At 39.2% G+C, this 13,970-nt stretch overlaps 1 protein-coding gene and 1 long non-coding RNA gene across 3 annotated transcripts; one reads left to right on the top strand and one right to left on the bottom strand.

Moving 5' to 3' along the window:
- Positions 1 to 3,599: 3,599 nt before the first annotated feature.
- LOC113355421 lies at positions 3,600 to 5,232 on the top strand. 2 transcript variants are annotated; one of them, XR_003362443.1, is made up of 5 exons: positions 3,600 to 3,721; positions 3,824 to 3,915; positions 4,129 to 4,240; positions 4,343 to 4,622; positions 4,935 to 5,232. It is a non-coding gene; the product is annotated as an uncharacterized LOC113355421 (long non-coding RNA). The 2 variants fall into 2 exon arrangements; XR_003362444.1 differs by having other exon boundaries at positions 3,615 to 3,663.
- A 3,961-nt stretch (positions 5,233 to 9,193) lies between these two features.
- Positions 9,194 to 9,868, bottom strand: LOC113359083. The gene has a single exon (XM_026602774.1). It carries the CDS (start codon positions 9,866 to 9,868, stop codon positions 9,194 to 9,196), a length of 675 nt encoding a protein of 224 aa, XP_026458559.1.
- Between the last annotated feature and the right edge of the window lie 4,102 nt (positions 9,869 to 13,970).

The raw sequence follows: 13,970 nt of genomic DNA, 5'->3' as shown, positions 1-13,970 counted from the left end.
TGAACTGCTAATCTAGCTGCTAGATTAACACACCATAGGACTAAGCCCAAACACTTTACTGGTTAAAGTGTGCAATTTAGCATGACTTGTAGTTGTAGAATATCGCTACGCAAACATATAAGAGCAAATTCAATAGGCACCATCAAATTTGTTGCTAAGCCTATCTAGGTGGATGGACAAACTGAGCTTTGGACCGTGGAGAAAGGTTTTTCGAAGCAAGACAAGCTGGCTGGTGCTATTTGAGAAGACTAGACCACAAATGGCCGAGACTCGGATGCATGTGAGCCGGTCATCTCCAACAACACCGGTAACGGTCGGAATTCAATCTTATAAATAATCAACTCATTCAATCATTCAACTCACACCAAAATTCAATCTTCTTTTGAATTTTTTCCACTAATTTTTCTCCTGAAATGTCTCATAAGGCAATTTCTCTTTTCTATGAAGCAAAACTTGAGGCTGATGTAAATAAGATATGTAGTAATTTTAAAAAAAAATCGAAATGGTAAAAAGGAAAGAGCAGCGCAAGTTTTATAAGTTAAACCAGGAAAATGTCCCGTTAAAAAGCAAAGAAAAGCTCCAGTTTTGAAAGTTAACAATCGAAAATTCAAAACCAGAGGAGAAACAGTTCACGAGCGTGTTGCATGGAAGTTACGTCGAACGAAGAAAACCAAGAGGCCAAAGATTGTACTAGATTTTTATTGATATAATTATTTAAGTTCTTACTATTGTCAAGTTTATATCTCGTAATATTAATTAATGAAAGACTGCAAAAGTTGATTTCCATTTTATATTAAGCGATACTTGTTACATTTCCTTACATATATAGTAACTTGATTTCATAACGACAACAATAACATTGAACATTCAGAATACTAGCTTAAACTCTTTTCCATTTTCTTCAATAAACTTGGCTTGAACCATGGTTTTCTGAAAAACAGATAAACAACAAGTTAGTTAATACTCCCTCTGTTCCACTATATATGATTGTTTAGGGTTATTTTTTTGTTCCACATTACTTGATAGTTTTCATATTTTTCCACAAAACTACCAACAATACCCTAATATTTTATCTTCGAACCATAAATTTATTTCAAATGCACTAATAGCAATTAATGCTTGAAGACTTTTCTCAAGGGTATAAATAAATTTTTTTTATATCTCTCTCCATTTCTTAATCCGCGCGAAAACTCCTAAAACATCATCTAAAGTGGACGGAGGAGTATGATTTTAATTAAACTATGATGCAGTTGCTGAATGAGAACAAAGGTATTAAAATATTTACCAGTTCTTCATTGGACAATCCAGAATTAACACGTTGAACCATCTATATATAACGTTTGACATCCTTACCAATGAATGCAAAACTTAGTTCCAGACTCACACTACACCATTTTTCTAGATTAGCAACTAAAATTTGCAACAACTCTTAAGCCGTTGCGTATTCGCAACAAAATTTACAACGGCTCATAAATTAGCAACTGCTTGTTGCAGTTGCGAACTTTGCAAACGCAATGAGCCGTTGCGAAATTTTGAGTCTTGTTGCACTTCGCAACGCCTGACCATATCACATGTGTTGCCTGCTTGTGTGCAAGGTAACACTTGAATTGTACGCGTGCACTCCGGTTGTGTGGGTAGGAACACTAGTTTTATTCTACTTCACTATCATATATCCAAACCCTAACTCCCTTATCTTATTTTTCATCGACCAGGAGCTGCCTCCATCTTCCTCTCGTTTCAACAGCGCCTCATCTCAATTCTCTTCATCAACACCAACTGAATAGAGGAGATTTATCAACAAAATCCATCAATAACATCAGCTATTCTCTATTATCTCCATCAAGACCAACTGAAAACGAAGATTCATCAACAACATCAGTTCTTGAAGTCTGAATCGATGAAGAATAGACTATTAGGATCATCAACAATAATCAAGAGTAATTTTATGTTGTCTAAAGCAATTGGTGATTGTACAGAAACTTAGAGTACGTCTTTTCTTTGGTATGTTGATGGTAAGGGAAACCCTAGATTTGTTTCTGCTTTGATCGATGCTGGTGGTGATGTGAATTTTAGGGATCCATTTAATGGGAAATTTTTGTTGTTTGCGGGCTACACCATCGGTGAATCCCTAAAATTAACATTTTTGGGAGTAAGTTTTCTCTGTACTTATATGATTTCCTTCACATTAGAACCCTAACTCTCGTACAATTCTTTTCCTGCTTTCACTTTATTTGGATTTATTATCTAAACCATCAATTACTTTCCCCTTCTTCTTCTTTTTCTTCTTCTTCTTCTTCCTCTCATCACCACCTCCACCACCACCACGAGACTGTAGATTTAGGTTGGAAATCGAAGCGTTTTCAAGCTTTATTAGGTGTTATTTACATATTTATGTTTATACTCTTCTCTAATATCACTAATTGAAATGATTTATTCAAGGGTTTCAAAACTTGGGGTAATTTTGATTTTATTGATTGGGAAAATATTCTGAATTGGGTATCTGTTTGGTTTTGTATTTTGATTCATCATTAATTGGAAATTGGGTTTAATTTTATTCAAATTTTGTACACCTACTGATCTCTTTTGTAAATTTATTAGGCTTCAGGTGAAGCAAATAATCATGAAAATGATGGTACGAGTTATTCTCAGAAGGGAACAGAAAGCACATGTGACTTTTGGTGAATGATTAACAATTGTTGTTTCTTAAGTATTTTTGTGGAATTTATATGTCTAGTGTAGTTTTGAGTTTTTTAGGTTGTGTATTCTTATGAAAAATTTTGATGATTTTTTTTTTTTGCAGTGGTAAATGACATGGTTTCTAGTGAAGCTATTCATAATATATAGTGGGTTTCAAGTCAGGTGACTCTTTTTCTTTTCTAAGTTTATAAAGTATATGAGATTGAAAATGGCTAACATGGATAGATTGCATTCATTTATTTTTTCTTTCTTGTTTTTTATAGTGCACAACCTTAGCTTATACCTCCGATAATCACTTATTAGTTATGCAATTTTTCGTCGATCAGAATTGGACTAATGACACATATTATCTCTACATAGCAATTAAATGAAGTTTACATGACTCAAGTTCATTATTTTTTAGGTGGAGATAAGCTCCAATGTTGTTTCTCTAGGTACTTGGAGAGCTTAAAACTCTGTCAACACTTTACGAAATCTTTGATTCCTGTTAAGTTAGCAATGTTGCAAAAAAAATTGAGCTTTTCTCTAGGACTTATAATTACTTTCAATGAGAGTTTATTCTTTCCATTGTTGATGTAGGCTTTCTGTTTAGATCTGTATCTCTTGAGGAAACTTTACACGTCGGGCTTGATCGATATTGTTGCGAACAGCTGGATGTATATTGGTTTTCCTGTGGTGATTAGGGTATAGTATAGTCACATATCTTTTTTTGTCTTTTAATTTCCATTTTAATGATTACTATGAAGATTTCAGTATAACTATGATATGTTTGATATATTTAGGTAATTGTTGCTGGAGGTGAAATGGTATGCGTCTTGTGAAAGAATGCAACGAGTTTATGGAGTTATATACATGAAGTTTGTATTCCTTGTTTTCTCTCGATGCTTATGGATTAATTATGACTAATTTTGTTATCAGGCAGTGCACCAGGCTTATGATGCTGTCGTGCAGAAAAAGCGTATTGAGGTAGTCTTGCTTAGTATATGGGAAGTTTTCTCAGAATATCACCTTGAATTTGCTTGGGGTATATCCTTTGATGACTTGTCCCGTTTTCCAGCGTAGTTGATATACCAAACAAACTGTTTGTTAAATTATTTAACAGTTCTTTCTTTACGCGTTTTAACAGAAAACTCTTCTGCCTAATAACTTTATTGTAATGGATCGATTGGTGATGGACCATAATCTTCTGAGTGCAAGCAAGCTTTATACAAACATAAGGTTAGACTTTTAGTCTTAGCAATTATTTTGGTGTTTTTTCCCCTCCACACTAACTCTTAGCAATTGCGATTTTTCTATCTTTTCTGATGTAGCTTTGAGGAATTAGGAATTGGAGGTGTAAATTGAGAGTTTTCAGTGTTTGGTTTTGCTTCTTGTATTTCTATCTCTGTTCGTTCTTTATCATATGAGTCTTACTTGATTTTCTTTCCTCAGCATCATCGTTCGAGAAACAATAAGTACTTCTTATGCAACACACCAACTCTTGGCATGTTCAACACAACTCATGAGATCAGAAGGAAGATGGATGCTCTAAGGGAAAATGATGGTTCGTCTTTTTGACTTCGGATTGCTATAAGTTTCAATACCTTTCATGTTAATGTTAGTGTAATAATGGTTTTCAATACCTTTTATGTTAATGTTAGTGCAGAGGGGAAGTAATGGGATCATCTAAAGTAGGTTGTTAATCTCTCTGCATCTTTGGTACAAGATTTGGGTTCATTCATGTACAGTAATTTGCATAAACAAACTTTTGCAATAATGCAATTTACAGTATGGATGAGAGACATCAAACTTATCAGCAACTGCAATCATCACAGAAAGGTGAAGATATGATTGCTTGTGTACAGTCATTAGAAGCTGCAAAGCGTTCATGCTTGCCTACGGGAGGCTGCAGGCGATAGATCATTCTCCTCATCCTTCTCATCGAAGTAAGTAATCCAATATTGACTCATGCACAAAACATAAAATGAGCTATTTTAAGTCACAATTGTAATGGTGTGTAACCCCTTATGGTTCTTAACTATGTTCACCTCGTGGGATTATCATATTTGCTTTATATTGCTATACGATGGTGCTTAAAATTGATTTAGTGGTTTAAAAAATTGAATTTCATCTATGGAAATAGATCTGTGAGGTTTAGCCATTCATTAAAAACCCATGAATATTACTCAACAATTATTTGAATCTCATTTATATTCTGAAATATTAGTCAATTTAATTCTGTGTGTTTTTCTGTTCAGGCCTTCTCCTCGGGCTTCTTCAAGATGATGTTGATCCCGTGGTGTATGATATGAAGGTGTAGAAGGCACCGCTGGAATCATATGCAGACATTGGTGGACTATATGCTCAAATTCAGGAAATTAAAGAGGCAGTTGAACTTCCACTACCCCATCCTTGTGCTGGTAACCGGTGAGGCAATTAGAGCTTGCTTTAGTAAGTGATATCTTTTCACATATATTTCCTAAGTCCACCAGGTAGAAATTGATAATAATTTGTTATAGTACAACTGTTAATACCCAAATTTCGGTTTAGGTCTTACCCGTCCTAGCTATTGCACATGACCTCGCAATACAAATAATAGTAAGAGAGAGAGTTGCATTTCCATTGTACCTTGTCCTTCCTTATATAGGCTTTTCTAAAAACCCCTCTTTTTATGACATCACGCCACATGTCCTAAACCTTCTTAATTACCACTAATGTCATTCCTTAACATAACCTCTTCCTTCTTTGTTAATTCCTCCTTTGTCCTTCCACCCTTTATGGGTATCTTTTATGTGGGCTTGGGTTTAGTCCCCAAGCTCCTACGTATTGACCCAAGTTTTATCCCTGCTCTTTGGGGCATCCCCATCCCGCTAAGGGGTGTTATTTTTCATGTATCAACATTAGTCCCCTGACTATTGGATTAATCATTGGATGATCCAATAGTCAAAAGATATTTTGGGGTGTCTCCATGTGTTCACAACGAGCGTTGTTATCTCGTCGGACCCGTGATCGTGGGAGACGTTTCGACTCCTCATCGTGCAAAACCCTACTTCCTTTCAGTTTCTGACGGTTGTCGTTCTTACTCATAACCGCCACGTTCGGCCTTGAGACCTTTTTATATATATGACTGTCAACTTCTTCCTTTTTCAACATTATTCCTTCTTCCCATTCTCTAAACACGCCCTAAGGTTAAGGGAATTCCGCAAAGGTAAACGCGCTTTCCCTCTAGAAGATGTTTTAATTTCTCGTCTCTTAAATCCTTCTGTGCTGCCTTACCATGATGCTCCTGAATGGCTTATACAACCTGAATCGGAGAGCATGGATGCCTTTACATTTAAAATTGTTCCTCAGATGGATTATCTAGTTCTTTTGTGTGTTGTATTTTATTTTTTTTGAATTGGTGCAAGTGATCTTCGCTTTTTAATTTGAAAATATTGTTGTCCAATTGTATAGCAAGGGGTTACTGGGTGGAGTGGACGTTTGCTGAACGTGCTTACTCCTTCCTCCTCTATTTTTTTTGTGAGGATGGTGAGGTGGACGTTTTCTAAACACACCTGTTTCCCCTCCTTTTTATGTAGAGATTCCTTTATTTCAAGGATACTGGGTGGGGAAGGCATTGGTTAAACGCGCCTACTCCCCACCCATTTTTGTCCTTTTGTTTCAAGGATACTGGGTGGGGCGGGTGTTGGTTAAACGCGCCTACTCCCCCCTTTTTGTCCTTTTGTTTCAAGGGTTTTGGATGGGGATGGCGTTGGTTAAAACGCGCCTACTACCCCCTTTTTTGTCCTTTTATTTCAAGGGTTTTGGGTGGGGCGAGCGTTGGTTAAAACACGCCTACTCCTTCCATTTTTGTTCTTTTGTTTCAAGGATATTGGGTGGGGCGAGCGTTGGTTAAACGCGCCTACTCCCCCTCTTTTTCTAGCCCCAAAATTTATCGGTTAATGATTTATGATTTTTCGTGGTTGAAATTGTAGTAATGAGGTTCAAACTCTCAAACTCGTGAAGGAAATGGAATTTTTAGATTTGATAAAAATATATACACAAAAATATTAACAATGGGTGCGAGAGGTAACCAAGACACTAGATTCCACTATTATGCAAAATTGAATGATAAATATTTCAAAACTCTATTCAATTTTTAAATCCTCTTTTCTTTAATTCACTATCAATCATACAGATTCTCAAACATTATTTGTAAACCTTAAGCATAGATTATCAAGATATTAAACCAAGCATAACCTATCAAACTGAATAACAAATAATTAAGACAATCATTCAAACAATTTAAAACTATGCAAAATAGCGATTAGGTGAATTATATAATTAAATGAAATAGTTACCCATTTATGTTGCGTGAATAGCTTCCTCCATTGCCTTGGTTACGAGGGAATTAGCTCATCATAGTATAAATGCTCTTAAAATAATTTATTATGGCTCAAAAATGGTTTACAAATGATGAGAAGAAGAGAAAATGGTGTAAACAGCTAATGTGCGACTCACAGGAAGCGTCACACAAGAACGATAAAAGAGAAGTGTTATTGTCGTTGTAGTTCTAAGACCCACACCTATGACCCACGCAGATTTGTCGTTGTCACTGTTGAAGAACAACAGTCTCTTACAGTCTATTATTCTTCGTGCTCATCTTCATGCAGCAGCAGAAACAGAGTTTTGTTAAACTCTGATTTCGTCTTCTCTAGCTCTCCCTAGCTCCCAAAACTCTCGACCACCCCCTCTAGGACTCCCAGGGAACCTATTTAAACCAAAACACGCATTGAATCTCCTCCATTTATCCCAAATAATCTTCTTTTACTCGGGATATTTTCTTTCCTTTTTCAAAGAAATACGGGATTTTCTTTCCTTCAATTCCTCTTCCGCGCTTCTGTTGATGTGGAACACACGCCAAACAAGTTTCTACAGCATCCCAACTCCATCCAAACACGTACAAACACGCTGAATCCCATGAACAACTCTTCCCTGCACGTATTCCCCTTTTTACAGCTCGTGGATTGCCTAGCCAATTCAAGCCAATTATGGTCGAACAAAACACCCATACCATCTTTATTATGATATATCACATCTTTCCACAAAGTTTCAGCGACTGAATCGCACAAAATCACGTCCAAATGTCCGACCAAACTTCTGCCAGTTGCATGCATCATTTTTCCCGCCTTTTTCTGATTTCAAATTTTGGAAGAAAGGGACCTCCCCTTTATCCATTCCTGGGGTCCCTTTAGCAATTGGGGCGGAAATAGTAATTTTTGGGGCTGAAACAGTAATTTTTCTGGGTGTTTTTAACAACTCCTCCGGATGCTTTTAGTGCATTTATGGGGTGCCTTTAACACTTTATCCTGGGGTGTAAAACACCACTTTTTAAGCCCATTTCGCCGCAATGGCTTATTTCTCTAAAATTTCCTACAAAGACATAAAATAACACAATAAATACAAAATCGAGCACTAACAATACATACAATTGAGACATATTAGACACATAAATGTGTCTATCAGTTAACCAGGCGCCTTCGGCTGCCCTGAGACTCTTTTGAAGAATTTGAGAATTTTGAAGGGTTTGCTAGTCAATCAGGCGTCCTTGGCTTCCCTGAGACTCTTTTGAAGACTTATAGTCAATCGGGCGCTTTTGGTTGTCCCGCAGCTTTGTATAATGTGTTAGTCGATCAGGCGCCTTTGGCTGCTCTGAGACCTTTTTTTAGAATTTGTCAGTCGATTAGGCGCCCTTGGCTACCCTGAGACTCTTTTGAAGACTTGCAGTCAATCGGGCGCCTTTGGCTGTCCCGCGGCTTTGTATAATGTGTTAGTCGATCAGGCGCCTTTGGCTGCTCTGAGAATTTTTTTGTAGAATTTGTCAGTCGATCAGGCGCCTTTGGCTTCCCTGAGACTTTTTGTATAATTTGTTAGTCGATCAGGCGCCCTTGGCTTCCCTGAGACCTTTTGTAAAGTTTGTCAGTCGATCAGGCACCTTTGGCTGCCCTGAGACCTTTTGTAAAGTTTGCCAGTCGATCAGGCACCCTTGGCTGCCCTGAGATCTTTTGTAAAGTTCGTCAGTCGATCAGGCGCCCTTGGCTTCCCTGAGATATTTTATAGAATTTGTCAGTCGATCAGGCGCCTTTGGCTGTCCTGAGACCTTTTGTAGAATTTGTCAGTCGATCAGGCGCCCTTGGCTTCCCTGAGACCTTTTGTAAAGTTTGTTAGTCGATCAGGCGCCCTTGGTTTCCCTACGACCTTTTGTAGAATTTGTCAGTCAATCAGGCGCCTTTGGCAGTCCTGAGACCTTTTGTAAAGTTTGTCAGTCAATCAGGCGCCCTTGGCTGTCCTGAGACCTTTTGTAGAATTTGTCAGTTAATCAGGCGCCTTTGGCTGTCCTTAGACCTTTTGTAAAGTTTGTCAGTCAATCAGCTGCCCTTGGATGCCCTGAGACCTTTTGTAGAATTCCAGTCAATCGAAAACATGTTTTTTTTGCAACTTACTTTATTTATCGAGGAGCGCGTTTACATGGCATGACTCATGCGTAAAATTTCTTCAACCATTTGCCATTGATGGGCGTCTTAACTTTAGTTCCGTTCATGCGTCGAAGCTTGTAGTATCCGTTTTGTGCCGCCTTTCTTATTGTAAAAGGGCCTTCCCAATTTGCCGCGAATTCTCCAGCACAGGCATTCCTTTGTACGTGAGGGGCGATTTTCAAGACTAGCTCATTGACCTTGAATGTCCTCTCTTTTACGCTCTGGTTGTAGTAGTTGGCTGCGCGCTTTCTGTAAGCTTCCGCGAACCTTTCTGCCTGCGTTCTTCTTTCCTCTATTGTATCTAAATGGGAAAAGCGGCTTACTTTATCTGGCGTGGTATGGCTAGCTATTGCTACTCTCGCGGATGGGATTGCTACCTCTGCAGGTAGAATTGCGTCTTCTCCATAGACCAGTGAATAAGGGGATGCACCGGTGGAACTTCGTTTAGAAATTCTATCTGCCCAAAGTTCCAACGACAGTTGTTCGTGCCGTTCCCTATGGTGGTCATATACTAGCCTACTGAGGATGCGGATGAGCGTTTTTTTCGTTGCCTTCGCCTGCCCATTTCCTTTGGGGTAATAAGGGGTAGACGTGTGAAGTCTTACATTGTATTGGCGGAGTAGATCGATCACATCCTTGTTCACAAATGATTTTTCGTTATCTGTCCTGATTATCATAGGTGCATCGAATCTGCAAATGATGTGCTCTTTGATGAACGCGGCTATTGTAGCTCCAGCGTAGTCTTTGAGGGGTATAGCTTCGACCCGTTTTGACGCGTATTCGGTGGCGGTGATTATGTACTTGTTTCGTCTCGAGGATGTTGGGTTGATCGGACCTATGAGATCGAGCCCCCAATTATGAAATGGCCACGGCGTTACTATGTTATGCAATAGTGCGTGAGGCGCCTGGATTAAATTCCCATGTTTCTGGCACCGCAGGCATCTTCGAGCGTGTTCATGGTAGGCCAGTAAATCCCTCCTTCATACAGTTGTAGGAACAGCTTTCGCATCCCTTGGTGTTCTGGTTCGTGAGATCGGGTCATGACTTCCATTGCTTCTTGATTCGACAGGCATCTCAACGCGGCGTTACCATAGATTTTCCAGTAGAGCCCGCCTTCATGGATGAAGAAACGCGGCGCCTTCCTCTGTATTTTTAGAGCCGTTTGTCTGTCGCTAGGCAGTTTCCTGTGCTGGATGAAGTCAATGTAAGGCTGTCTCCAGTATATTTCCTCGACCGTGCAGACTTTCGCAGGTTGTGGCGGAGCTTGAAAATCGGCACAACTATCCTGGAGTGCTGCTGCTTGAACTGACATGCTTGGCCAATATACGCCAATCCTCTGAAGCTTTTTGTATAAGTGGACATCGCAGGCCTGTCCACATGTCTCCGCGTGTAATCCTTGCAGCAACTTCTCTGCTTCCCTTTTATTTACGCATCTCGCAAGGGATCCTTCGGCCGCCCGGTAGTACAATGCGCCTTGAATCATCATAAATTGTTTTAGAGATTGGGTGGGGATCACCCACTCTTCATTTATCCGCGTCAAATCATCGATGTATACTTTTCTCCAATCGTCCCCCTCCTCGAAGGACAAGTCTTCCTTCCGCGTACTAGGTAACCCTCTTTTTCGTATTGTGACCGTCCCCTCTTCTCCATCTTTTAAATGTACTTTGCTTGCCATGGTTGCCAGGTCACCCGCATGTTTGTTTCTGCCCCAGCCAGTATGGTCTAAAGTTGATCCCGTTTCACTCATTAGTCTTTGGGATTCCGCTCGGTAAGGTGCCAGGTGTGGTTCTTTGACGCAAAAGTCGTCGTTCACTTGATTCTTAACAAGCCGATAATCGCCTTTGACTTCAACACTTCAGAGGTTGAGCTCTTTTGCCATTTGGAGTCCTAGAATTAGGGCTTCGTACTCTGCTGCATTATTACTGCATGGTGATGAGTGCCAAATATTGTATATATTTATCCCTTTTTGTTGGCATTTAACTCATCTTTTGCGCATTAATTCTACATTTTATCCCATATTCTGTATTTTCATTGTTTTCAAGAATAAATAATTTTCTTAATTAATTTTGCAATTTTAGGTACTGAATAAATCCTGGTTATCTCACGGAGCGAAAAGAGCAAAGGAACGGCAAAGACTCTCGATAGGAGGAAGCGAAGAATGATGTTTGCAAGAGCCGGATCAACTAGAAGTGGGCTTGAAGAAGGAAGAATTGTTCTTAAAGAAGATATGGGCTTGGAATACCCAAGGCCCAAAACCCTTACCCAAATCCATTTCCATTATCCATACCCATTTCCATGAGAGCCGTCAGATCGGATCCATCTTGTCATCCAACGGTCGCCTCATCATTGTGCATCAAAATCCGAAGCTCCTGTCAAACACTATAGTACCTAACTCCATTTGAAGCCGTCAGTTTTGTTGTGTCTCATCATCCAACGGTCGTTCCTATCGCACTGTTGGATCATTCCATCACCTTTTCATCTTACGCTTTCGCTTCGCTGATCATCAACCTTTGATACATCCGCCTCACACCCTAGCATCAGAAACCTATACCCCTAACCAAACAGACCCTTCTTCTCCATCGGGTTCTTCTTCCCAAATCAATTTTCCCCAAAACCAGCTCCTCCTTCCACCCGACCATGGCAGCCTGCAACTGCTGCTCCTCGAGCTTCACTACACCCCTCTCCGCCTCTACCAAAACCCGTACGCACCACAGTTTTCTCTCCCTAGCCTAGTCATTTCCCCAAACCCACATCTCTCTGACCTAGGTGTGGAGTTGATGAAACAACTCGAGCTAGGGTTGCAGTATATCAATTGGAGCAGGAAGAGCATCAGAGGGACATCAAGGAGCATGGGTCGAGCAGAATTCACACATGGGTGAGAGAATTTGATTTTCCCCAAATCAATTTAGGGTTTTCAAAATTAGGGTTTTTAGAAATTAGGAATTTGATGTAAGCTATAAATAGAAACTGATGTAGGATGTTAAAACGGTTCTTGGGTCATCCGAGATACCCCCTAATTGGGTTAATTTCATTTCAATTTCCATTTCAAAGCAATTTCAAGTTCAATTTCAATTTCTGTTCATGTTCTAATTCACCACTAGGGTGAAGATGAAACCTTAATTCCACTGTGTAGGAGACTACAATTCTGGCCTCTCATCACTTTGCTCTCACATTGTATGTCAGGCATACATTGTAGTTAGGATACCCCTGTGATTGAAAGTGCAACAGCCCATGTTAATTGATTATGGTCCAAACCTTAGACTAGTTATGCTCTAATCAGATAGCTAGTACTTTGGGAGGATAATTTAGTTGCAATTGGAATATCCGACTTAGTCTAGGTTAAGAGGTGGAATCTAAACCCTAGTTTGCCATCAACCTTCCCTGTCATCCACAATTCCATCCTCAACTGTTTAGCTTTGTTTTCTTGTTTTCTTTCACTTGTTTTACCTTCACTGCTCACTGTTTGTTTCCCCTCATGCTCACTGTGGTGTCTTAACATCACAATCTTTACTTGTTTCACACACTCACTGTCCATTATTCATCTTGCCTCACTGTCAGTTGCTGTTGCTTCAACTGTCAGTGTTGAACTTGCTTCAACTGTCACTTTTGTTGTTCTTGTTTAAAGTCTCATGATTAGTAATCTGCCCTGGTTAGTGTAATCAGTTAGAAATTGGTTACAACAAGAAAAATAGCACTTGCACCCCCTTGTCCCTGTGGAACTGACCTGTGCTTGCCCTGTGTTGCTTGCCGACACTGTGCACTTGCAGTTAGAATTTTTAGGATCATTTCGAGTCCTACCAAGTTTTTGGCGCCGCTGCCGGGGATTGGTGCTGTGTTTTTCTTGTTGTTTTGTTAGCTATTTTTGCATTTCACTGCATTGCATTTGCATCTGCATCTGCTTCACTTCATTTGCTGTTGGACCTGCTGTTCTGAACCTGTTTTTCCTCTGCTGGGACGCCACCAAGGAAAAGAACCAAAACCCAACTGGGTTTTTGCAACAATATCAGAGCAGCTGGGCTGTGCTAAAAAGGTAAGCCTAAACCCATTCCATTGAGAGAACCCAACCTGTGGGCTTCCAAATTTCTTTAATTGTGGGCTTGTAATAATTAACCCAATTTTTTGGGTTTTTTATTTTTCTATTTTGGGTTTGTAATTAATTATTTTTGGGCTTGTTGTTTAATTTGTGGGCTTGTATTTATTTTGTGTGGGCTTGTTTAAATTCTTTCATTGGACTTGTATTTTGGACCCTGGGTTTAAACCCAGCTGAGCTTATAACTGATTGTGGGCTTGTATTCCACTCAAAAGTGGACCTCGAAACCAAAGTTTTAAAACAAACGTCGGGCCTTAACCAACGGGGCCAAACCGAATTTTAAACTTTCAAAAAAAAAAAAAAAATTAAATTAAATTAAAACTTGGATTTTCGTAGGCCGCAGCCTTCATTCCATTAGAGGACCAACAGTGGGCTTGCTCCCAATTTTAAAAACCAAATTTTCAGCTTGCTCCCAATTATAAAAACCAAATTTTATTTTATTTTCTTTGTTAAAAAAAAAAAAAAAAAATTCTTTTGCTCCCAATTTTTAAAACCAAATTTCTACTTTGCTCCCATTTTTAAACCAAATTTTCTTTTATATCCCATCAAAACCAAAATTTTCCCAAAAATCCAAACCCATTAAAACCAAATAGTGGGCTTTGCGTCTTTTCAAAATGGGCCAACCTCATGCTCTCCATGAATACATGTATCCATCACTAAAAATTCCATTATCATGTATTGTATTACCT

The sequence above is a fragment of the Papaver somniferum genome, chromosome 3 (assembly GCF_003573695.1).
Source record: "Papaver somniferum cultivar HN1 chromosome 3, ASM357369v1, whole genome shotgun sequence".
NCBI lineage: Eukaryota > Viridiplantae > Streptophyta > Magnoliopsida > Ranunculales > Papaveraceae > Papaver > Papaver somniferum.
This window is presented reverse-complemented; position numbering and strand designations above follow the sequence as displayed.

Excerpts from the sequence above, each read along its gene's own strand:
- LOC113359083 (XM_026602774.1), bottom strand. The coding sequence starts at position 9,868 with ATGATAATCAGGACAGATAACGAAAAATCATTTGTGAACAAGGATGTG.